Genomic DNA, 24330 nt, shown 5'->3' with positions numbered 1-24330 from the left:
CATGCACTTACTTGAACACCCCTTTTCTAAAGCTGCTCCTGGGTGTCTTGCCATTCATATCTTCATCTGTATCAAGGAAGACCACCTAGGTGAATTGATTAAAATCAATCAGCTTCTTTCCAAATAAATTCTCTTTAGTTATATCCAAGTCCCAATTTGCACAGGACTGTAGCATTTTTTGTTTTACTTGGAATGTATGTAGTTCAATTGCACTGCTCACAGAGAGGAATCCACTCGTGCTATGATACAGTCCAGAACTGAAGGGGTTTTTTAAATCCTTCTTCACACAGGCAATTTAAGAAAGCCAAGTGCCAAACTTTTGATAATTTACCTGTATTTGCATAAATAAAATCACAGAATCATAGAATGGTTTGAGTTGGAAGGGACTTTAAAGATCATCTAGTTCCAACCCCCCTGCATGTGCAGGGACACCTCCCGCTAGATCGGGTTGCTCAGAGCCCCATCCAGCCTGGCCTTGAACACTTCCAGGGATGGGGCTTTCACAGCCTCCCTGGGCAACCTGTTCCAGCATCTCACCACCCTCACACTAAAGAATTTCCTCCTAATGTCTAACCTAAATCTCCCCAAATCCAGTTTTGATCCATTACCTCTTGTCCTCTCACTACAAGCTCTTGTAAAACCCCCTCCCCAGCTTTCCTGTAGCCTCTTCAGGCACTGGAAGGCCACTATAGGGTCTCCCCAGAGCCTTCTCTTCTCCAGGCTGAACAGCCCCAACTCTCTGTCCTTACAGGAAAGGTGCTCCAGCCCTAAGTTCATCTTCATGGCCCTCCTCTGGACTTTCTCCAGGAGCTCCATGTCCTTATGTTGGGGGGGTCCAGAACTGGACACAGTATTCCAGGTGGAGCCTCACGAGAGATGAGTAAAGGGGGAGAAGCCCCTCCTTGGTCCTGCTGGCCATGCTTCTGATGCAGCCCAGGACAAGACTGGCTTTCTGGGCTGCAAAGCACACATTGCTGCCTCATGTTGAGCTTCTCATCATTCAGTCTTCATTCAATCTGCCCATTTATTGCAGTTTTGGGGATGCACAGGAAGAATTACAACTGAAAAATCATTTTATGTAGGCTACTAAAAAGACTATAGATAATAATTCTGATCATGTAACCATGTCCAGAAGCTCCTTGCTCATCCATACAGGCCTCCTGGCTGTCCTGCCTGCCTTTCTGCTTCACTGGGACAGAGCTCCTGGGCATGGAAGAAGGGATACTCTAATACAGACCAGCTTCCCTGGGCTTCCTTTTCCTCCAGGACTTTGTGCCACAGTACCCTGCCAAGCAGATCCTTTAAGAGACCTAAATCTACTCTCTTGAAGTGGAGGGTAGTGAGCTTGCTTCACTCCTTCCTTGCTGCCCTAAGGATCCTGAATTCAACCATGTCATGGTCACTACAGCCTAATCTCCCATTAATTCTTACACCACCAACCAGCCAATCTCTGTTGGTGAGAACACAGTCCAGCACAGCACCTTTTCTTGTTGGTTCCTCTACCATTTGGGGAAGGAAGTTGTCACTCCAGGAACTTCCTGGATGTCTGGTGCTTTGCTGTATTGTCCCTCCAGCAGATATTGGGGTAACCAGGTATCTATGTAACCAAGGCCCTCACAAAAGAAGGGCTCGTCCGGGATTTGAACCCGGGACCTCTCGCACCCTAAGCGAGAATCATACCCCTAGACCAACGAGCCAATTACATTAATGTCTCAGATTAATTACTCAGATTAATATTGTACATATTGTAAATTACTGTGTGTGGCAAAATGCTAATAGTGCTCTGGGTGGGATCCTCTACCAGGAATGTTCACCTGCCGCCAGGTCAAGTTGCTGGTTTGCCATTTTCAGTCAGCGCACACGTCTCAGGATGCCTAATTGAGGCTATTTCCTAACTAGCACCACTCTTGACTACTACATCATCCATTCTTTAACTAACTCCACTCCCAAAGCTCTCCTAGCTTCACCCTTTCCAAATTCTTCTTTCTTTCCAATGTCCTCCCATACATCTGACCCACAATTCTTCCAATTTCGTACTCCTCAGATCCCTCCTACATGAACTGTCACATACATATGAGCCCTCCCACCTCATTCTGTTTTTCCTAAAAAGAAGGGAACTGCTCCTTCAGCCCTGCTGGTAGGCACTGCTGTTATTGCCACTTCCCTCTATCTTTGTCTATCAGGCAGCTAAAAAAACCAACAAACCACAACAAAAAAATGAAACTAAACACACACACAAGAAATAGCCCAGTGGAACTTTTAAAACCAGAAATGTAAAACATAACCAGGACAAATAAGATCAACACTTATTTGCTGTTTTCTCTGACTCACCTTTTATTTTTCTCCTTTATAATAGCTTGTTCTCTGTATTTATTGCTGTGTTTTTAGAAGACATCAAATCAAAAGACTGTAAAACAGTTTTCTGTTCTTCAGTTTCTGGAAATGAAACAAAGGTTTGTTAGGTTTTCTATAGCAGAGGCAAATGCAGAACAAGTTACTTTGATTGCCTAATATGCTTACCAACAAATTGCTGATGGTAGGAGCTGCTGTTTTTTTAAAAAACCTGCATATACTTAGATTCTTGGGTTTTTTGTGGTTTTTTTTTTCTTAAAAAAACCAAACAAAACCACTCCTAATAAATTATAGCCTATATCTTAAACACAGTATCAAAAGCTTCAGCCTCCACACTGCAGTGGGACATTTGCTGTGCCTGCCCACTTCCCAAAGTGCTTTTTTTTGAGAAAATAATAATCAACTCTACAGGAAACTGTCTCAATTTATACTTATCTTGGTGTGGAAAGCAGCTCTTATACACAGGACCATTAAAAAAATATTCCAGCCTTTCAGATTCACCTTTTTCTGCAAGCAAGTGGCTCAGAGAAGGCCTACCATGTATCATGGCCAATATCCATGGGACTTCAGCCCTCTGTGTCTGTAAAAAATACTTGCAAGGATATCTAGAGTAATTAATTGTAATAGGGGAAGGGAAAAAAAAGCAAAACACAAAGCCAAGTGGAGAAAAAACCTGAAAACATTCTACAGCATCATTTCTTCCCATAGTTACATAAAGATGATATTCTAGTTTAGCAAGAAAGAGAACAAAATTAAATACTACAGCTAAAAACTACCAGAATCACTCTCTTATCCCAGTTGTCCGGCTCCTTACTTACCATATCAGTTTAAGACCTGGCAGATATATTGTGAAAATTAATTCAAAACATTTAGAACCCATAAATGCAAAAACCACTACATAAACCAGACATGCTCAATCCATGCAACAGAAACAAAACCACCCCACCCTAGAACCACATTTCTTCACACTGAGATTAAAAAAACATAGCCTAAACTGTCAATTTTTTTTCCCAACAATCTACCTTTTTAAGACTTAGTATTTTAATAATAAATGACTAAGCACTGTAAAGTTTTTTAAAAAGTGTTTTCACTTTAATGGGTTTAGTTAATAACATAATGAATGGTACAAAACTGTCCTTTTTCACATTTCCATACATTGTGTTACGGACCACCTGAAAATCTGGACTAAGAAAGCATAAAGTGTCTCTTAGTTAGCCCTAGCTCCATTTTTGCCCTACATAAGAGGAGAGACAGAAAAAACATGCATTTGTTAACAATGACATGTTATTATTAGCTTAAACAATAAGATATGGCAGAATGTGCATTGTGTAACGCACAGATATGTAAGAGTGTCAGGGAGACCAAATGTCAAGTGTTGGCAACAAAGCAAGAAATGGTTCATGACACGCTGACATTTTGTGACCATAGTTTTAGCTTTTCTGTTTTAAAATTGTTTTAAATAGTAGTAAATATTTAAATAACATTTAAAATATATTTCCCTATGGAAACCATTTACTTGGAAGACAGCCTGTAAGATTTCACTTTGTAAAAAGTAGTATTTCATTTTGACAATATATGAATACAATACATGTCATAGAACTTCAAAGACCCTTAAGTCCTTATCCATTTTCAGATACAGTTTTTCAATCCAATTTTGTCTCTGATTTTTTTGCTAGCAAAACTTTGGAAGTAGCATCTCAAAGAAAACCTGTCTTAAAGAGAAACACTGTATTACAATAAAAACAAACCCAGTATAAAGGGGGATGCCATACTAAAGGAAAAAATAGCAGAATTAAACCTCAAATAATTCATCATGCAATTGGTTTAATTTCTGTTCTGCTAATTCATAGCCTAAGGAGGGTTTTGTTCCTTCCTAGTGCATGTTCTCTTGCAGTCAAATGAGTGCCCAATTTCCCCTGTCAGATATTAAGGGATGAAGAACTCACTGCTACTTCAAGAAAAAAAAAAACAACCAAGGTGTGGGTGCAGAATGATCTAAAATGCAACAAAGTATTTGTGCAAAAAAATTTGTACATTTACTTTTTTCCTAAGTTTGCTTCAGTATAAAAAAACCTCTTCAATCCCACTAGCAAAGGTTTATTTTGATTTATGATCCCTCAACACACTTGAGAATTCCATGGTTTTACTTACTCTGATTTGGTAAATTAATAATCCAGCCACCATTTTTGCAGCCCAAGACAAAGATGGAAGGTCCATTATATTCGTCTTTAACAGTCTGGGGTAGTTACTTTTACTCAGGACAGGTTTTTTCCTGCCTTCTACAGGCACAGTGCTTGTTCAACTGGCCTTGGGAACAAAACAGCCAAAAATAAGCCAGGTCACCTTCTATGGCAGTGCAGAGCATCCTGGCCAGTTTTTTTGTTGTTTGGGTTTTTTAAATGTTTGTTGCTAAAGTTACCTTCTTTTTAAATGGGGACAAGCTACTCCAAAAGCCTCTTGTTTCTTTTTTCAAGCTTCTAAGGACTTGGATTAAAACAAATAGCTTCCTAATGCTACTTCTAGATTAAAAAATCTAGAGTAAGGATACAGTAACAGTATAGAAATAATTTAGAAAGTAGAGAGACCTCTATCAAATTACTTCATAGTCATATTAGGAAGGAATATGTGAGACACAAAGTCTGATGAGTTCTTCACTATACCATCAGGGAGCCAAGGTTACTGTTCCTTCAGTCTGTATTCTCCTCATTTTTAAAACTAGAGATGAGGAATTCCCAGCCTGTGCTGTGCATATCACTGCAATGTGACAGCAGAACTCTGCCTGGGCAAGCACCTAACTCTCATGAAAGTTCACACACTGCCAACCACCCCCACCAAGAGGGGAATACACTAATTTGGGAAGCCCCAGTATCCATCAGAGTATCCCAGGCGCATCTCTACTGTATCTCCAGTGTGCATATTTACATTAAAATAATTTTAGCTGGTTGCTACCAATGTTGGCAACTTTGCCATTTGTTTCACCATATAAACTCTAGCTCCTACCAGACTCAACACGGTGTGACAGCAACAATAGCAACTCTTCAGCCCTGTGCATACCCTTTTTTTCATGGTGAAAAGGAATTAGCTTCATGATTGCTCCAACTATCTGTACATTTTTCCTAAACAAAACCCCATCTTGCTCTCCTTGGTTATAGCAGACATAGCAGTAGCACAACACATCTATCAATGTGACAGTGACCTTCCTTTTAAAAGCAAAACCACTATATGAAGAGGCTTTAAAAAAGGCAAGGACACATGCCCACTTCTGTTCACTGTAGTCTGCATACAAATTCTAAAGGAGAATTATTGCTTTTAAAAGATGAAAAGCTTTGGAAATATGGTAAAAATCCTACAAGGTTCTATAACTAATCAGCTAAACTCTGTACATACTTTAATATTCAAACCTCTACTTGATTACTCAAGATCAAATAATTTCATTTTCACATCTATTCATTAAACTCTTTATAGTTCTAAAGTCTAATGAATATTTAACAACTAAATAGGATCAGGGGAAAAAAGGGGGAAAAAAGGTCACGTGGCAATTAACTTTATTTCATTTGGCCAATGAATAGTGAACCCTGCTTTCTTGGCTGAAATTAAGGCACTAAGTGGCAGTGAAAGGATAAAGAAATGAATTTTTCTTTTTTTCTTACATTATCTGAAAAAAGACCAACATGATTTCTTTTTTTAGGACGCCAGTAGAGTACATACCATATTCTGAATGACTCAGTAAGGCATTCTGTTGGCAAATTTAAAGAAAATGTTCTCCTGATTAGAGCCCATTACATTCATTGTCTGAGTGTGACTTGTGGCACTACCAACTGTTAACAAACTGGAGGGGGGGAGAAAAAAAAGAAGCTACAAAGATGTCTGAAGACTTGAAAGGCACCAAAAAGAGAACAGCTCTGCAACTGCCAGTTCTACAAACAATTATGTAAGCTGTGTTTAACACTGCATATAGTCTATTCAATCATCAATCTTTGTTGACGAAGATAAAGTGAAGTAACTTTTAATTTAAACTCTCGGTTAATCAAGTGCTAGTTTAGTAAGAAATTTATTTTCATGTATCAGAAAATAATTGCAGTGTCTAACACAACTACACTTAAATCAAAACTAGTCTAATATGCATTATTCTGGTTAACACTGAAGCAAACCTGTATAAACAAAAGGGTTACCTCAAGATATATAGTTTACAATATGAAATCAACAAATAAATGAATAAGATTTACTGAAAACAATGGAAAGTGTATTACAAAGATACATGAAACAACTTTAACCACAATATTTTCTCTGTGAAAAATACAACTATTAGTGAGATAAAATGTACAATTGAATTTTTTTTCCAAAAGAAAAAAAACCAACATAGCATAAAGGAAAATATTTTTTTTTTTCTTCAAAACAGGGAAAATAGTTAAGGTCATTGTCTTTTCATTACAATATAATTTGACACAAAAAGCAGTCATAGGATTGCACCAACTCCATGTTCAGTCTCCTGAACATGACAATAGTAAAAGGAGTCCATAAAGCATAATGACATTTCTGGATTTTATGATGGCAACACATGTATGCAGAAACTGGTATTACTCCGGCTCTGTTCACAAAATGTATAAAACTCTAAATTTGGTGGCCAGACATGCAAAAATGAGTTCACCCCAACATTGACTTTTCTGTCATTTAGTCAGGGATGGAAAAATCTGTAGTATTTAAGTGTTGTTATCTCTTCAGCAATAAAGAAAAAGTATATGTAGTGCATGCTTTATCACTTGTCAAAAACATTTCTGAAAATAAAACTAAGTTATCCAATAGTTTACAAAATAGAAAATAATTCTTCAGGTTAAAAAAGTGGTTAGGATTACATTTAGTTCCATCTCCAAAGGACTGGTTTCCTTGGCAGCATCACTTTTCCTTAGCAAGAGCCAAGGCAAAAAGTTCCATCAGGAGAAACAAAAATGGCTACGGAGAAGAACGCAGTCTGGCATCGTAAAAGAAATGAGAGCCTCTCTCTGAGCTTTCTGTTCCATCAGGTTAGTGCCGTAGAAAAAGGTGAGATTTGGGACACATTTTCGTTAGGAGCACTTCTGCTGGACACGATTCAAAAGTTCACCAAACTTTTCAAAAAGATCCTCCACCCATTTCATATTTTTCATGCAGAGCTGCACAATTTCTTCCTGTCCTAGATCTGCACTCTTCTTCTGAACAGAAGAAATCTATTTAAAAGAAAAAAAAAAAAGACAAGGAAGGGGAAGAGAGAAAGAAATGCAATACACATGTACATGTTAGGCTGCCAGCAGTTCAGAATTCTCATTTTTATAATACTCTGCATTTAAATACAAACCTTCCTTGGAAGAAAACTTTCAGCTTTAAAAATAAGGGAAAATGCCCCCCAAAATGTATTTCTCAGCAACTGAGCCAGAGCTCAGCTCTCGTATTTCTGCCACTTGCAATCCTTCCACCAAGGATTTGCAAAAAAGAAAGAAAAGAAAGAAGAGAAGGGGAGAGAGAGAAGGGGAGAGAGAGAAGGGGAGAGAGAGAAGGGGAGAGAGAGAAGGGGAGAGAGAGAAGGGGAGAGAGAGAAGGGGAGAGAGAGAAGGGGAGAGAGAGAAGGGGAGAGAGAGAAGGGGAGAGAGAGAAGGGGAGAGAGAGAAGGGGAGAGAGAGAAGGGGAGAGAGAGAAGGGGAGAGAGAGAAGGGGAGAGAGAGAAGGGGAGAGAGAGAAGGGGAGAGAGAGAAGGGGAGAGAGAGAAGGGGAGAGAGAGAAGGGGAGAGAGAGAAGGGGAGAGAGAGAAGGGGAGAGAGAGAAGGGGAGAGAGAGAAGGGGAGAGAGAGAAGGGGAGAGAGAGAAGGGGAGAGAGAGAAGGGGAGAGAGAGAAGGGGAGAGAGAGAAGGGGAGAGAGAGAAGGGGAGAGAGAGAAGGGGAGAGAGAGAAGGGGAGAGAGAGAAGGGGAGAGAGAGAAGGGGAGAGAGAGAAGGGGAGAGAGAGAAGGGGAGAGAGAGAAGGGGAGAGAGAGAAGGGGAGAGAGAGAAGGGGAGAGAGAGAAGGGGAGAGAGAGAAGGGGAGAGAGAGAAGGGGAGAGAAAGAGAGAAAGAAAGAGGGCATTCTATGACAAAAAGCAGCTTCTGGATCTGAGGAGTTACCCAAAATAAACAAAACAGATTTTATTGGTGTGTGCAACAGTGAGGAAGGCATACTATCCTGAGGGAAACTGACTCCACACACATACCTTATAAGCTTCAAATAAAATATTCCAGGCAGCAGTGCCTATGAGGGGCAACATGCGTGCTCAGCATATCCTTTTCTTTGCCATAAAGAATTAAGAGAGAAAGGAGGCCATAATCCATACTTCTTTACCAAGAGGAGAATAGTCCCTCTAGCTGGACTTAATTCCCTCCATAAATTCCCTCAATGAATGTAAAAGAATCTGAAAGAACAATACTTACCTCTTCTTTACATGTTAGATATATGTGATATTTGTAATGATGGAGTGAGTGATACAAAGAATACAACTGTATTTTTTCTGGATCTACTGTAAACTCCTGCAAAAAGAACAGTTGTTTTAGGTAAATTCATGCTATTTTCCAAGACAGAGATACAAAAGGCATTCTCTGCCATAAACAAATATGTTTTCAGAAATTGAGTACTTCATTCTAATAATTGCTTTGACATATTTTGGTACACTGTAATTTATATTACATCACATTTATCTGTCATGTCCATTTCATTTTTTTTTGTCAAAACAAGGTTTAAGAACACTTGGAGTCCTTCTGAATATACTGCAAGTCTAAAGCAGTGAAGACACCCCCCTTCTCAAGAATTACTGCAAGAATTAACAAGCTTAACTGTGTTTCTATCTGATGGGTGTAATTGCAAAAAGGCATACAGTTAGTGCTTCAGAAGAGCTGATTCTATGCTTGTATTACTTTGGCAAGAAATATGAGTGTGGGTTGTGTTTGTCTAGCCACTGTTTAGTGCTGGGACATAATCTTCTGTGAGTCAGTACCTAGCAAAATCAGTTACAGTGTTCTCTAGCAACATTACTGAAAGAAACAATGCTTAAGTGTTAAGATTCACCACATGAGCTTTTAACACTTTTTTTTTTTTTTTGGAAGATGAACAGCAACAAAGGACTACATTTTTTTCAAGTGTTACCTCAAATTTACAGTATTAACTTTTCACTTTTGAGCTAGAAATCATTGTATCATTTACTTCAGGTATTTTGCAGCAAGTATAAGAAGCTGTTACCATTAGGAGCTAGCAACACAGTGATTTTGCCACAACTGCCATGTTGAAGGCAACATGTTGCTGCTTCAGGAGCCTGATTGCTATGTAGAAATGGGCCTGAAGTTCAGTCCTTGCTCTGGTGGTGACAGAAGCAGAGCAGGCTCTAGCTGGGCATGTTACTGGAACAGCAGAGCTCACCTCTGCCCTCCCCATCCAGCCCCTGCAGCTGCCTGCAGGAGGGAAGCAGCACACCACTGCTTCATCCTCTGCCACCTAGAGTAGTTGCTACAGACAGCTTCCTGTACACATAGACAGGATTAGAGCATTTGGGTCTAAATACAGAACTTAAATAGGGGAATAATTTTCAAATTACTTATTGTATTTTGTCTCCCTACTGGAATAGAACTACATTTCACAGATGAGTTAAAACAATGATTTAAAATACTGCTTTAAAGGTTGGTTTTTAAAATGTTCTTGTTACAGAAAAAGCATCTCACTCAACGATATTGTATTTTGATAAATCTACCAAAAAACCTAAACGCAAAGCAGTTTTTTATATAAATGTGGTTATCAAATTAAAAGTCAGATGGTGGCAGAAATAAACCTGCTGAACTCACCTGTGCTAATTTAGTGGTCGACTTAGAAGCCCTCAGTGTTTTCTTGTTGTAAGCTTTGCCATTCATTTTGATCTTAGACACAGACGTTCCTCCACTTTTTGTCTTAGAATCCCGAGTGATCACTGTCAGTTCAGGAAAGTTTTCCAAAGCATTCTTTAAACAGAGCACATCAAGAAAAAGGATGACAAAAAAATTCAAGAAGCTCCAGAGCCCCAGAGTGCTGACAAATTGGTGGTTTTTCTTTGAAAAGTTAGTGTAGCCTCTTCTAAAACAATTTATTATTCCACAAAGATCTGATACAGTTTAAAAGCATGACTATCTGCTCTTGACTGCTAACTTTTCAAGAAGAGAAGATGCTTTTATTTTATCTCAGATTCTCATCCATGATTCTTATATTAGAAAGAGAAAAACAGGCTCCACAAGGCAAATTTAACCTTTTAAGATGCTTTCCATTCAATTTCTACCCCAAAAATCTCTAACACTAAGTGACCTGGAAACGTCCGAGTATTTAATGCTTAATCAGGCACAGAAAGTCTGACAATTATAACAGGGATTGGATGCCTAAATATCTTCATAGGTTTTGTCCCAGCTTTTGCAAAACACAAATGAATTGCACCTTATCACATATGCAAGGTTGAAAGGCTTATGCACAACAAAGTACACAGCTGGTTCAGAAAAGCACACATTTTTAAGACAGGTTAAAACATGGCAGTGAACTGCACTTCTACCAGCTTCAGTTCTACACTATTTGCATGTGTAAATTTGAACACAACTTTGTTGTACACATACAGCATTATATTAGCGGCTGCTCTGAAATAGTTCTGTTATGCTATACAATCTGGTCCTGAAAAAATGCATTTCAGGTTAAATAAACTATATATGTCTTTTATTATATTCCAGGATTAGGGAAAAAACGAGGCATACAGAAAAATGTATCAATGCTGCAGATTAAAGACCTGATTTTGACTACTGAGTTAAAAGATGAAGTTGACAAATCTGTGTATTTTCTTTTAACAAGCAGTACTAGAATTCAACAACCTCCCCTGCCTGTGATTTCTTAGCACTATATACACATCAGCTGTTTTTTGCTTTATGAAAAAATCCTCTCAGTAAAAAGGTATAAAATCTACTGTGCAGAGATAGTTGCTTAGTGGTAGCAGCAACCTCAGCTAGCTAACCTGTCTGTACACAATTCACTGCAATGCTTTCCAAGTGGAACAGCAACTTCAACAGGTTTAAATTATTTTTTCTATTCACTGTAACAGCCTTCCTGAAGGTTGATTTTGAGTGTCAAGAGGCCTTGGCCACTTCTGCCTTCCTCTGGAGAATTCCTATAAACCAGAACAGTTTTCATGGCCAGATCACTGACCTAAAACAGACAAATTGGAATTTTAATGAAGAAGAAAATACTAGTGATTCCTGTATCTTTGTTAGCACAAGACATTAAATGGTCATAATTATTTCCAAATACAATTTACACAATTTGGCCAAGACGCTGAAGCTAAAGCAAAAGTAATATTTTCTAATCTTGTTTACAGAAAAACTCTAACTTTAAGTATGTCACAAACTATTAGAACTATAAAGAATTTTACAGGCAAAACTAGCAAACACTGACTGCTAACTTGAATGTCTGATTTAGTGTGTAACAGTGCTAAAATAACCCATATTAACTGTATACAGTAAAAAAAATATGTTTAATTCATTCATGTTTACCAATGCAGAGAAGTAAAAATACTAAAATTGAATGATACTCATGAAGAATAATTATTTTTTTACTTATTGCTTGCTTCAATTCCTCATTCAGCTCTAACATCTGAACTAGTCATTTGACCAATACTAGAATAGAAGCAGACTTTCCTGTATTAATCATCAGATTAACCTGAGTCTCAAACACGTTTTCATAACCAAAACACTCATGAGGACAACCAACCATTTCACTTTTATCCAAAATATTGACCCAAGGATGGCATAAGCTGGTACCTTCACACCAGAATGCAAACATAAAAGGCTTTTTATTTCACAGTTTACATCAAAAGCAGATCTCTTCCTTGCATCCTTAACCCCATTCTTGCAGATCATACTGTGAAATACAGGCTTAAGCTAATTTTAGATATGATACATAATCTGCTTCTAAGTGAATACACAGCAAAACTATTATATGAACTCCAACTGAATAAGCAGCTGTAATTACATGTTAGTATTACAGAAGAGTATATTAGTTTTTTTCCCCTTAAACTGGGGGAAAAAATATACTTCTCACTTTGTGTCCCCTATGAATATAACCAGAATTCTACAAATTCATATCCTACCCTATTGTGGCTTATCTTCTCTGCACAGATATGTCTAAAAGAAGCAGCAATATAAACTACTATTTACACAAACTCTTACTATGAAAGAAAAACAAAAATGGAGGATTTTACATGCTACCTCTCTGAGGCTCTCTCTGTGCATGGTTTGAAAATACACAGCCCTCCCCATGCCTTTCTACCGTAAGAAGCAAGCCACTTGTACAGTTCTTGGGGAAACTGTATAACTAACAATAAAAAAGTTAAAGAATCCTGTGAATTAAAGCTGTTCCACTGGTTGATGATGTTCTCTTCCCTGAAAAAGACCTACCAGGAGTGGGGCTGTGGGGGAAGAAAGATCCTTGAAAGATTTCATTATGGAAAAGCAGAACTTTTAAGTCTGCTATTCTTTCCCTTCTCACCTAGCTCTCAAAACCAAGCATACAGCATTATAAAGAAACAACTGATTCTCCATTTGCTTCTGTACTGTGGACATAAGGGGACAGGAGAAAGATAGCTGAAAGAGCAAATTTGGTCTGATGGTGTTTATAGACAGGTCTGCTTTCATGTTGTTTGTCTCAAAACTCTTAAAGGAAGAAATAATCAGTCTGATTACACACATCAACAACTAATTCTCAGACAGAAGTGAAAATAACTTTAATTCACTTTACCTGCCCTTTTGAAATCTGCATTGTTGCTTGGAGGGTGGGTGGGAACAGTAGGAACTGCAGTGACTGTCCTCCTGTTTACCCTCTCTACTGACACGGTATGGCTGCTCTCTTCCCTGCCCACATTCAGACCTGTTTTTATTACCAAGTCAAAGTTGCTGTAATACGGGCTTGTTACCCCCACCTTTCCCAATCTTCCATGCTGAAGATACATGAAAGACCACACAAACAAGTTGTTCTTGAGTCCATCTGTCCTGGTTTTACACTACTCTGTTCATGTTCTCTACTTCAAGTTCAGGCATCTGCTCCACAACACAGCTACTTCATGTAAAAGTTTAAGAACTTTAGGCAAAACAAAGAAAAAATGCTTTCAAGTGAACCCAAAAGCTTGGGGAGTAAGACTAGAACTTCACCTCTGCAGGATAATCTCCATCACAAATGTTCTCCAGATGCCACACACAAGCATTGAATTTAGAGCATCTCCTTCAAATCCATACTCACTTCTGTTACAAATTTGCCTTCTGGGTTTTAAGTTGTGTCTGCATGATATGCATTCCGTGACTTAGTTATTACTTTTAAAACTCAGAATTTAAAAGAGAATACCTTGAATGTGTGATCCAAGCGTAATTTGGAAAGCAGTCTTTTCCTATTGTCATTCAGCATTCCATCAATTTTTCTCATGTGAGGTAAAAGCAGCTCATCTAAAAGACACATAAAACAGCCATATTGGTTATTGGTTATTAAGAGAGACACAGTAATGAGCCTCCTATTCAAACTATACTTCTACCCATGAACATAACACGTAGAAGTAAAAAGTAATGCAGTTTGCACGTCAGCTAATTTCAAACATGAAAGAAAAATATTTTTTGGATTATCCTGCTAAACTGGTCTAGAGATTGTGCAGTTTAGTCGCAGACTGCAATACTGTTCCTTCTCTGAATTTTCTTTGCTAAATGGAAAAAATAAAGATAGAGCAATACAGAGCATAAATCTTTGAGACAATTTTCAAATCATTTCCTAGATAGTCTTCTTCTGTGCAACACCACTGGCAGTTTTATGAAGACAAATATGTGGTTTTGAAACCTGCTATTTCGTATTACAAGAGATGACCCTGTTGGCATTTATAACAAAAAAAAGAAATAATTGAGGAAAGTGCTTATTGATAGGAGTTATCTGATAAACCACTGTAAACTGCACAGTGTACATCTGAACACAGGCATACGGCTATGAACAAAAAAAGTCTCCATACTGAGCTGTAAGTTATTTATAAAACCAATTCCTCTGCTTTTAGGGGGATTATTGACATAATGCACAGGTATGACACTTTGAGGTAAGTGTGCACTGATGCACAACCTGAGCAAACCAGGAAATAATAGCCTAGAAAATAGGGTTTTTTAATATATATATACAGGTAAATAGAATATACTCCACACAGCATCCTGCAACTAAATAATAAATGAACTGCTTGCTCTTTCAGGACCTTTATTTTGATACATGAATGTTTTGCTAGATTTTGAGAAATAGAACAGCTTTGACCTGTATCCTGGAGTCCATTATAGTATATAAGTCCAGACATTTTCTCTGCAAAGCAAAATATACCATCATCTTTGATCAGAATTTTAAGTTTCTGAATTTGAAACGCAGAATTTTTAATAGTAACAAGACTCAGAACTACTTATAAGGGTATTTCTTCATATAATAAAACACCCACTTTGAAGAATGTAATTTGAAGTAAATGTTTGCTAAGATTTTAAAAGATAGCACCAGCAGGAACAAAGAGCTCAGTTGTGACATTCACAGCACAAGCCTAATGTTACAGAGCAGACAAAACAGTATTTCAAAATTACTCTGATTATTCAAAGTGATTGTGTGAAGTGTTCTTCAGATGCAGGTATGTAGCTAAAAGCTCGGTGGGGTTTCTTTTTGTTTTTATTTAAAAAAGCAACACTTGCCTTATTGATTAATAACTTCGCAATCGAATAAAAATGTACAAATGTTAAACATACTGTACCATTGCTCTTTTCCAAGGCTTGCATGGTGTCTGGATCCAAGGCAATGCTAACAAGCAACTCCATGTAGCTCTTAAAAGTCTCTTTCATAGCTCTTGTGTTCAAAAAGCGAGTAACAAGGGGAGCTGGAGGTACAAGCTCTGAAAATAATCAGAATATATATATTTTTTTTCCCTTCAGAATCCTGCAAGTATTTGTTTTTCAAAACTGAAGTATTTCTTAAAACACAAGTGACCTCTACTGGTATCCCTAGAGATTATCCTCAATACAAGCAGAAATCCTCAAGCTACTTTCATGCCAAAACCAGGTACAAATACCAAATCTGGTGCAAAAGGTACTTTTTTTTTTGGTAGAAAAATGTACAATTACTAGTAACTATAATTATTTAGATTATCATATTTTAGGGAACCGAAACATTTTCCTATTATTGTAGGTGAAAGTCTAAAGAAAAGGGATAACAATTCAGACAAGCAAAGTGCTGTAAGTGCAGTTTTCACATCAAGGCAAGTGCCTCCCAATACCGCAAAACTCAAAGTGGTCCAACAGAAAAACCTTCAAAAGCACTAAATGCCACTTAGAAGCCTGCATATCATCAAAGTCAACCCCATCTAATCGTGCAACTCTCAAAAAACATGTACACCAATTTTTATCAGAAAAGCAACGTAGGCATATTTGTATTTATTCTGAGGAAGCTTTGATTTTTTCACAGACAAATTTAAGATGCTCATGGAGCAGTCATGAATACTAGTAAGGACTTGAGCTTTTCACAGGCTCCATGTTTGGTACCACTAAATGGCAGTAACTGAGCTAGCAAGGCTGCTAAGCTTTCCCAGATATCCACATTTCTATGGGTGACTACCATCACCGTGTTATTTCAAATATGGACATTTGTACACATTAACAGTTACTTGGGTAAGCTTGGTTGAAAAATATTATTTTAAAGGTGCTGCTTGAGCAGAGGCTTTGTTCCAGTACTCCAACCCTAGCTCATCTATAGCTAGTGACTTAGACCAACACGTTTTGGAAACGCACCAACAGAAAGCACAGGTACTGCTTAGCTTAACTCCAAACATACAGGAAATAAACCAAAAAACCTGCAGAATACACCATCCATTTGCTACCACAGGTACTCTCTATAAACTTCAAGAATTCCTTTCTGTTCTAGCGAATTACTGCAAATGTCATAATGCTCCAAGACATGGGGAATGTCTTAAAAGCAAACCCAATGAGCAGCTGCACTTGAGCAGCTGGCAGTTAGACAAGCATTGAAGCAGCCAAAAAGTCAACTGCTTTTTTCTTCTTGGGTTTTGAAAACACTAACGTAACATCTGAATTCTGCCCACATACGCATGCAGACAGGCATTGCTGGAATGTTGTTTTAGACATGACATGACATTGCAATGAAAAATTTATTAAGAATTCGATTCTTGAGATGTATTTGAAAATCCAATCAGTTCCTTCTCCTGCAATTGTACTTGTCTTAAAAAAGAAGTAATATAAATACCTTTATCTATCTGATAAACTACATTTCTGGTAACTTCATTTACAGCCATTTACTCATACACAAACAAGTAAAAAGGTTTAGGAAATAAATTTTGTGTGGTACTGTCAGGTTTTAGATTTTTTCCTGAGGCTAGTAAAGAAACATTTGCAAGGTTGAACAACAAATTTATATAATGTCATCTTCAGTTAAGTTCATACAGGCCTAGATGTTAACAATAATAATCACTGACCATCCTCATCACTCTGGGCCTCTGGTGAAGAATCAGACTGGGAAGATGAAAATTCTTCTTTCCACTTTTTCCTTTTCTTTGGTGGTGGTTCAGCCTTGACCTTTGGCTGTTTAGCTTTGGGTTTCACAGAAGAGACTTTTGTTGCCGTCGGTTTTGGTGTTGGTGGATCAGGGGTTTTGTTGTTGCTACTACTAGGTTTGCAGTGAGTAGTCCTGTAATGTTATGAAGAAAATCTTTATGAAATTACCACACGTTTTGCCATTAATAAAGTCTAAACTTATTTAACAAAAATATATTCCCCACGGATTATGTTCACTTATTTCATTGTCACATATAGCCAGGAATTAGGCTGTACACACACTATACTACTGAACTTCTTACATAACGCTTAACAAGTACTCTCAACTACCTATGACTGAATACCATTCCACAATTTTATAACTAGAAACAGGCACAGAAAGTTTAAATTGCCCAATGTTAGTGGAATTTATGAGCTTTAGGAGGCTTGAGTTAATATTAAAATTGATTATCTAATAAAAAAAATAAATCAGACTTGAACAAATACTAGTAAGCAATGAGATTAACTGACAAAGTGAATTTGGAATGTTATATCCATACAAAGATGGGAAAGGGTATCATCCAGGAAAAAAAATGCAGGATCTTGAGGACCTGAATAAGAAACCAGACAACTCCTCTTACTTCTCTCCCCACCACTCAAAACAGGAAAACAGAGGAAATACAAAATGATGACCAATAATGCTCTACAGTTTTGAGAGCAAGGTGGGGAACACACTTCTGGGAAGTGCCAGATAATTTTTTTTTTTTGTCCAAATGGAAAAGTTCAAATGGGAAAGCAGTGAAATACACAGTAGAAACATAGTATCTTCTGGAACACTAAGAATGATACCAGTCACCTGTCAGAGATTAAGATTTCCAACCCAAGTGGATGGAATACAATATATACTGGAGAAGTGGAAAGCCTGCCTTAGACAAGGAAGTTGAAAGACCTTGATTAATCCAGTTTAGTGAAACAAAGAGAGTTGGAATAAGACTGCTCTCCAGAAATACATCATGCAGTAAAAGCCTCCAGGGAAAGACAGAAATAAAAGCCAAAAACCGTCTTGAGAGAAAAACATACGGATACAAGCTGATCACTATCACTTTGGCTAAAAGACAGGATTGTTTCAGAGCACTGGAGCAACTGGTTCTGGAACAGTCTCCTGTAGCCCAAGAAAGAGCATCAAAATCCTAGCTAGTTTTAAGCAGACCATGATCATGTTATAACATTGATTATCTGATGGCATTGCTTTCTTTGAGAGCAAACTAGACTTAAAAGCCCAGTCCCTTCTTGAAGAGCTCTGTGATTTTTTCATTGCTTTTTACTAACATCTGATAAAGAAAACATATCTGCATTAAATTACAGTTAATGAAAATGCATATAGAGATAAAACCTTCAGATAGGTGAATTTGTCAAAAGATAAAACAAGCCAGGTATTAAAGCATGACAAAGTTGTACAATACAGATCCTGCATTTCTTTCCAAAAGCACAAAGGTCAACACAAAACACAACAGCAAAACCCTTAACAAGTGAATGACAGTGACAACCTCACCAGAAAGAAGGTGACTGAGGAAATATCAGAGAGAGCCAAAGCACCTGCATGAGAGGCACTTACAGTTGTAACATTTGGCAGGACCATTTGCAGTATATTTACTAGAGTAACCAAAACCATGCTGTTTGCCCTGCATTTTTTATATGGCTCTCCAGAGTAACTGATTTGTATGGGCTTTATTTATCCTTGTCGGTGGTTTAAAAGCAATACCACTGGAATTAACTGATTTTAAAGCACGGATGTGGGTTACTTGGGATGACTCAAAATGAAGAATTTTTTTGCGGTAGGGCAAGGGGGTAGAGCAAGAGCAATAAGAAAGGTCTATTACCCTCAGTGTGCAAGGATATGCAAAAGAAGGAAAAGCATCCCTGACACAACCAACTTCAACAATTAACTGTTATTTTTAAATTAACTTTCCAGGACTGATAAGAAAGCAGGGTACTTCCACTATATTGGGATAGGATAGACATTAAATCAATCTGGAAAAACATACCTGACTTGCAAAGTCCATGGGACAGGAGAAAACAACACACAGAAAATAAAAATCATTACACCTGTAGGCTTCTATCCTTATGTTGAGTAATAGGGCAAAATACAACAGAAAGACAGCGTGGAAAGCCCTCCCACCTCTAAAATAAATGACTACTGCAATCCCCAGATTCAAGGTAGGGAAGTCTTTTATATGGCCGTAATTTATATCTCTTCTCTTAAAGCAAAGCACAGTTCTAGTTTCCAACTTAAAGCTGAATTAACACAATCCTGAGTTATAAGTTTTGTTTATCAAAATAGGTTGCTTCTTAATATGAAAACAATATGGCAAAATGAAAAACAAATTGAAATAAAATACCTTGCTGACTGTACAGGCTTGCTTCGTGGTTTTTTTGAACATACTCTGACATATTCCTTTTTATTTGAATTCTCAATGAACTTCACATACACTCGTTTGTACTTTGTTTTTGCATCCCCGAAATACCCAAGATACTAAAAAGAAAATTAATACACAAACTGAATATCTTTACTTAACAAAAACACTTAGTAATTAAAATTTGAACAATAAAGTTAGTTTAAAAACAATCTGTTTACAAACAAAAGTGAGCCATCCTACAGCATTTATAATTTAAGAGAAATTCTCTAATGGGTTTCCACACAATATTTAAAGTAAGAAAACAGGGCAAGAGGTACGTTGGATTTAATTTTCTCTCTTCATTTAATACTCTCCATGTGTTATCTAAAAAGCATTATCTGCCTGGCAAAGGGCTGCCTGTTGATATTGTATCCTATCTGTATTCTTCCTGTTGTGGAAAGCAGTGGGTGCACAAGCCTGCTTCCACTGACTTCATTATGGTTGTGAAAATTTGTTTTCTTTACACAGAATGATACCAAAGAACTGATGCTGGAAAGCAAATATCTGCCCATCAATACATATAGTGAGAATTTTAGATTACTAGGAAAAAGAAGCTTTTTTTTCCCCCTCCCTTGCTTGGTAAGAACAAATGTCAGAATCATACTTCATTTTGTTTCCTCAATTTCCTTTAAGGAAATCAGTTCCCACGAAGCTTCATAAAGAATTAAGACTCACACTGTTAGTAGCAGCAAACTCTCTCTGGCCATCTCGCACTTCAGGAACAAACTTTTGCAATAAAGCCTTCTGTACTTTCCAAATAGCTGGAGGCTCTTTTCCTGTTTGCAAAGCAACCTGTAAGAACATAACATTATTTGCTAAAAACAGTGCTTATTTTTCTCCTAAAAGCATGATTGAGCATTATGCTTTTTAAGCAAGTTACCCAGGGATAAAATGGAAATAAGCAATTCAAAATTCAAAATCCATCTACAAATTTTGCTTTCACAGTGATGAAGTTGTGCCAACCAGCTCTGCCTGTGTTGTGATGCCTTCAACTGGTGTACTATGCAAATGAGACACAGATCTCTATTTAAAAAAAAAACAAAACATTTTCCCAAGTTTTTATTATTTCCTCTATGAAATATTTTTTAAAACAAAAATGTGGGAATCACAGTAAGTACCAAAAAGCTCACAGGTCACTAGAAACTCTGTAGCAGAAGCCCAGATACACTATTGCATGATGCTTGTGCTAACATGAAAAGAGAATGTATGAATTAGTGAACCAGGCTTTAGACTTTCAGTTCAACTTAACTGTAAAAATAATGAGTTTGAGTTTCTTCTTCACATGGTTTAAGAAATAAACTATGCTAGAAACAAATCTGCAATTGTTAGCTTTATTGAGAAATCTCTATAAATCCCACATGCAAACACCTAACTCAGAAACCCTCTTTTTGGAAAACGAATAATCAAGTGTTGGTTACTTTTTCATGACTGTTTAAATAACTAAAGAAATAAACACTACCAAGTTAAAATAAAAAATATCTCAAAACTTAATCAGTTTTGTAGTGACAAGGAAATATTTTACACATGGTAAAACTTCTTATGTGACAAAGATACACATTTAAAACTTAAGCTCAACAGGATGAACACAGACAAGTAATCAAAAAGATTAGAAATTAATGGTAAGAATATTGTTGGCTGTGACAACAAAAGGAGACATAAACATGCAGAATAATTTAAAATAGAGAAGCAACAAAACCAAACCAAAACAAGAAATCAAAGACAACAAGGAATATTTCTATCAACTCCTATCAAGAGCTGTACTTGTTGCTTATGGAAGCCATACCTTGTTGGAACAGGGAACAGAACCTCTTCCATAAAAGAAAAAAAGAACTTCAAGATCTTTTGCAGAACCTTCCACTTGAAAGCTTATTACTATCTTAAAAACAAACCAACCAACCCTAAATCTTTATTATGTATGTAGTATAAAACAGGATATATACATACAAAACATATTAATAATCTGTACTACAAAGACACCTTTAAGGCATCTTCACAGCAGCCAAATAATATTAGAATAGAAACAGAAAACTAATCTTCAGCCTTTCCCCTTTTGGTAGTTTGTTGAGACTAAATTAATATGCTGGATTTTTTGTGATTATTATTTTTTTTTTTCCCCACAGGAAGTATTTTAATTACCTTTAGTGTCTCTATATCTTCAATCTTCACTACAAATTCATCACGTTCTCTGTACATGCCCTCTCCTCCACTGTCTGTATTCTCCTCATCAGTACCTCCTTCTATTGCAACAGTTGTCTGTATTTTTGCCAATTGGTCTGAAGTCACGGGATCCTGTTGAGCTGCTTTTAAGGGGTCAGCTGGAATCACTTTCTCCTGCACATTGACTACAGGAGTAGCTGTCTGTGGAGATTCCTGCTTCATCACTGCAGTAGAAGCAGCAGTAGTAACAATTGTCCCTTTTTCAGCTTCTGAAGGAAAAAAATTCCAATTTTAGTTGAATTACCAAGGATTAGCAACATAAAAAGGGAATTAGATTTACTGTTGTTCTTTTGCATCATAATAATTATTAAAAACAAATATTCTAGGAAAAATACCTGTTTTAAGAGTTGAAATAGAGAATTATCTTGGCCACAACCAAACCATAAAAAAACACACACAATACTGTAGTTAGCTTACATGTTATATAGTTTATCTGTTTATATGAAACTGTTGCATCTGTTGCAGCTAGAAATAACAAAGATGAATGCTTTGGAAAACAATTTGATAGATACAGACATGACCAACAGGAAATACTGTTGAACTTTGTGTGACTAAGCAAATACAACAGTAAAGGTTACAACACTGAATCCTGTTTCCAATCTGGTGCACGAAGTCTTCTAAAATTGGATTAAGGAAAGAGAAAGACAAATGTCATGGTTTGACTCATGTCTGACAACAATGCTCTCAATCCCCTCCCACCCAGGAAGGGAAGGAGAAAAGAGAGACAGAGAGAGACTTGGCTGGATTGAAAACTAAACTACACAGCTTTAAATAAACACTGATATAAGAAAATATATACAATTATATACAGATACGTTCAGATATGTGCAAAAGCCTCTTTTCCAGCAACTCCCACAGAAACTCCTGAATGGGGAAGAGTCCTGGGGAATCCCAGAGCTGCTGCTGGAGAAAGCACAGAATGATGAGGGTCAGGAGACCTGGAGCCTGGGGGTTGGTGATGGATGGACAGAGTCCTCCCTGGATGCCGGCCATGGACAAAAGAGAAGGGGAGAAGAAGCAGGAAGGAAGTTGTCTTCTGTGATCTCTGACCTTCCTCTGAGTTTACGTAGATACATGGAATGGAATATCTCTGGCCAATTTTGCTGTCTGTCTAACTCAGCCTCCTATGGGGGGGTCATAGATCTCCCCGCAGTGTCTGAGCAGGCAGAGTGAAGGTGCAACCTTGAAGACCCAGCAGTTACAAAAACATTCCACTGTCTTATCACCTTTAGTTAGAACACACTGTGACTAATTAAAAGAAAGCTTACTGAAGGAAAAAAAAAACAGCAAAAGGAAAATTGGCTTCATGCTGGCTCAAATCTGGATAACAAATTAAATGAAAAGTTGCTGTATGACTTTTAGACATTTATCATTCATATTCTGTAATAATATAACAGAAAGTTCCAGTTTAAAACGTTGGCAATATCTTAATTTTTAATATTAACAGAGAAGAGCAATGCTAACAGATTTAAGCGAATCATAGAATCACAGAACAGTCATGGTTGGAAAGGACCTCTGAGATCACAGAGTACAACCATCAACACAAAAAAACTCCAAACAAATCCCACCAAAACACAAAACAAAAAAACCCAAAAAATAAATCACTCAAGAAGACCACCACACAACAAGATCCCAGACAAACACAACACACTTCACCAAGTAACATCCACAAAAAAAACCCCACCCTACAGTCTCGGCCACTAGAGCATGACCTGAAGTGCCACATCTACATGCTTCTTTAATACCTCCAGGGATGGTGACCCCACCACCTCCCTGGGCAGGCTGTTCTAGTGCCTGACCACTCTTTCAGTAAAGAAATTCTTCCTAATATCCAATCTAACCCTCCCCTGCCAAAACTTCAGACCATTTCCTCTGGTCCTGTCATTATTCACCTGAGAGAAGAGGCCAACACCCACCTCCCTACAACCTCCTTTCAGGTAGCTGCAGAGGGCAATGAGGTTTCCTCTCAGCCTCGTCTTCTCCAAAATAAACATCCCCAGTTTCCTCAGCTGCTCCTCATATGACTTGTTCTCTAGACCCTTCACCAGCTTGATGGCCCTTCTCTGGACATGATCCAGCACCTCAATGTCCTTCTTATAGTGAGGAGCCCAGAACTGAACACAGTACCTGAGGTGTGGCCTCACCAGTGCCCAGTACAGAGGCACAATCACCTCCCTACTCCTGTTGGTCATGCTATTCCTGATGCAGGCCAGGATGCTATTGGCCTTCTTGGCCAGCTGAGCACACTGCTGGCTCATGTTCATCTGGCTGTCCATCAGCACCCCAGGTCCTTTTCTGCTGGGCAGTTCTCCAGCCACTCTTCCCCAAGCCTGTAGCCTGGGGTTGTTGTGACTGAAATGTAGGACCCAGCACTTGGCCTTATTGAACCTCATACAACTGGTCTTGCCCATTGGTCCAGCCTGTCCAGGTCCCTCTGTAGAGCCTTCCTACCCTCAAGCAGATCAACACTCCCATCCAATTTGCTGTTGTCTGCAAACTTACTGGGGGTGCACTCTATCCCCTCATCCAGATCATTGATAGAGACATTGAACAAGATCAGCCCCAAACCTGATCCCTGAAGGACACCACTGGTGACCGGTCACCAACCCAATTTGACCCCATTTACCACAACTCTCTGGGCCTGGCTACCCAGCCAGTTTTTTACCCAGTGAAGAGTCCACTTGTCTATGCCATGGTTTGCCAGCTTCTCCAGGAGATGC

General features: G+C 38.0%; 1 protein-coding gene and 1 non-coding gene across 2 annotated transcripts in view; both read right to left on the bottom strand.

Moving 5' to 3' along the window:
- Positions 1 to 1625: 1625 nt before the first annotated feature.
- Positions 1626 to 1697, bottom strand: TRNAP-AGG. Its single transcript has one exon. It is a non-coding gene; the product is annotated as a tRNA-Pro (tRNA).
- Positions 1698 to 6748: 5051 nt separating this feature from the next.
- QSER1 (glutamine and serine rich 1) overlaps positions 6749 to 24330 on the bottom strand; it is a 28344-nt gene continuing 10762 nt past the window's right edge. The window contains exons 4-12 of the mRNA XM_010004257.1: positions 21530 to 21819; positions 20069 to 20185; positions 19337 to 19470; positions 16880 to 17091; positions 15149 to 15286; positions 13741 to 13838; positions 10185 to 10337; positions 8787 to 8882; positions 6749 to 7556 (exon numbers count right to left, since the gene is read on the bottom strand). Of these exons, the coding sequence (XP_010002559.1) occupies positions 7416 to 7556; positions 8787 to 8882; positions 10185 to 10337; positions 13741 to 13838; positions 15149 to 15286; positions 16880 to 17091; positions 19337 to 19470; positions 20069 to 20185; positions 21530 to 21819 (1379 nt within the window). The 3' untranslated portion in view covers positions 6749 to 7415. The remainder of the gene's footprint in view (positions 7557 to 8786; positions 8883 to 10184; positions 10338 to 13740; positions 13839 to 15148; positions 15287 to 16879; positions 17092 to 19336; positions 19471 to 20068; positions 20186 to 21529; positions 21820 to 24330) is intronic.

Source organism: Chaetura pelagica, unplaced genomic scaffold, assembly GCF_000747805.2.
Source record: "Chaetura pelagica isolate M959 unplaced genomic scaffold, ChaPel_1.0 scaffold119, whole genome shotgun sequence".
NCBI lineage: Eukaryota > Metazoa > Chordata > Aves > Apodiformes > Apodidae > Chaetura > Chaetura pelagica.
The sequence above is the reverse complement of the archived record's forward strand: the minus strand, read 5'-3'. Positions and strand labels throughout refer to the sequence as shown.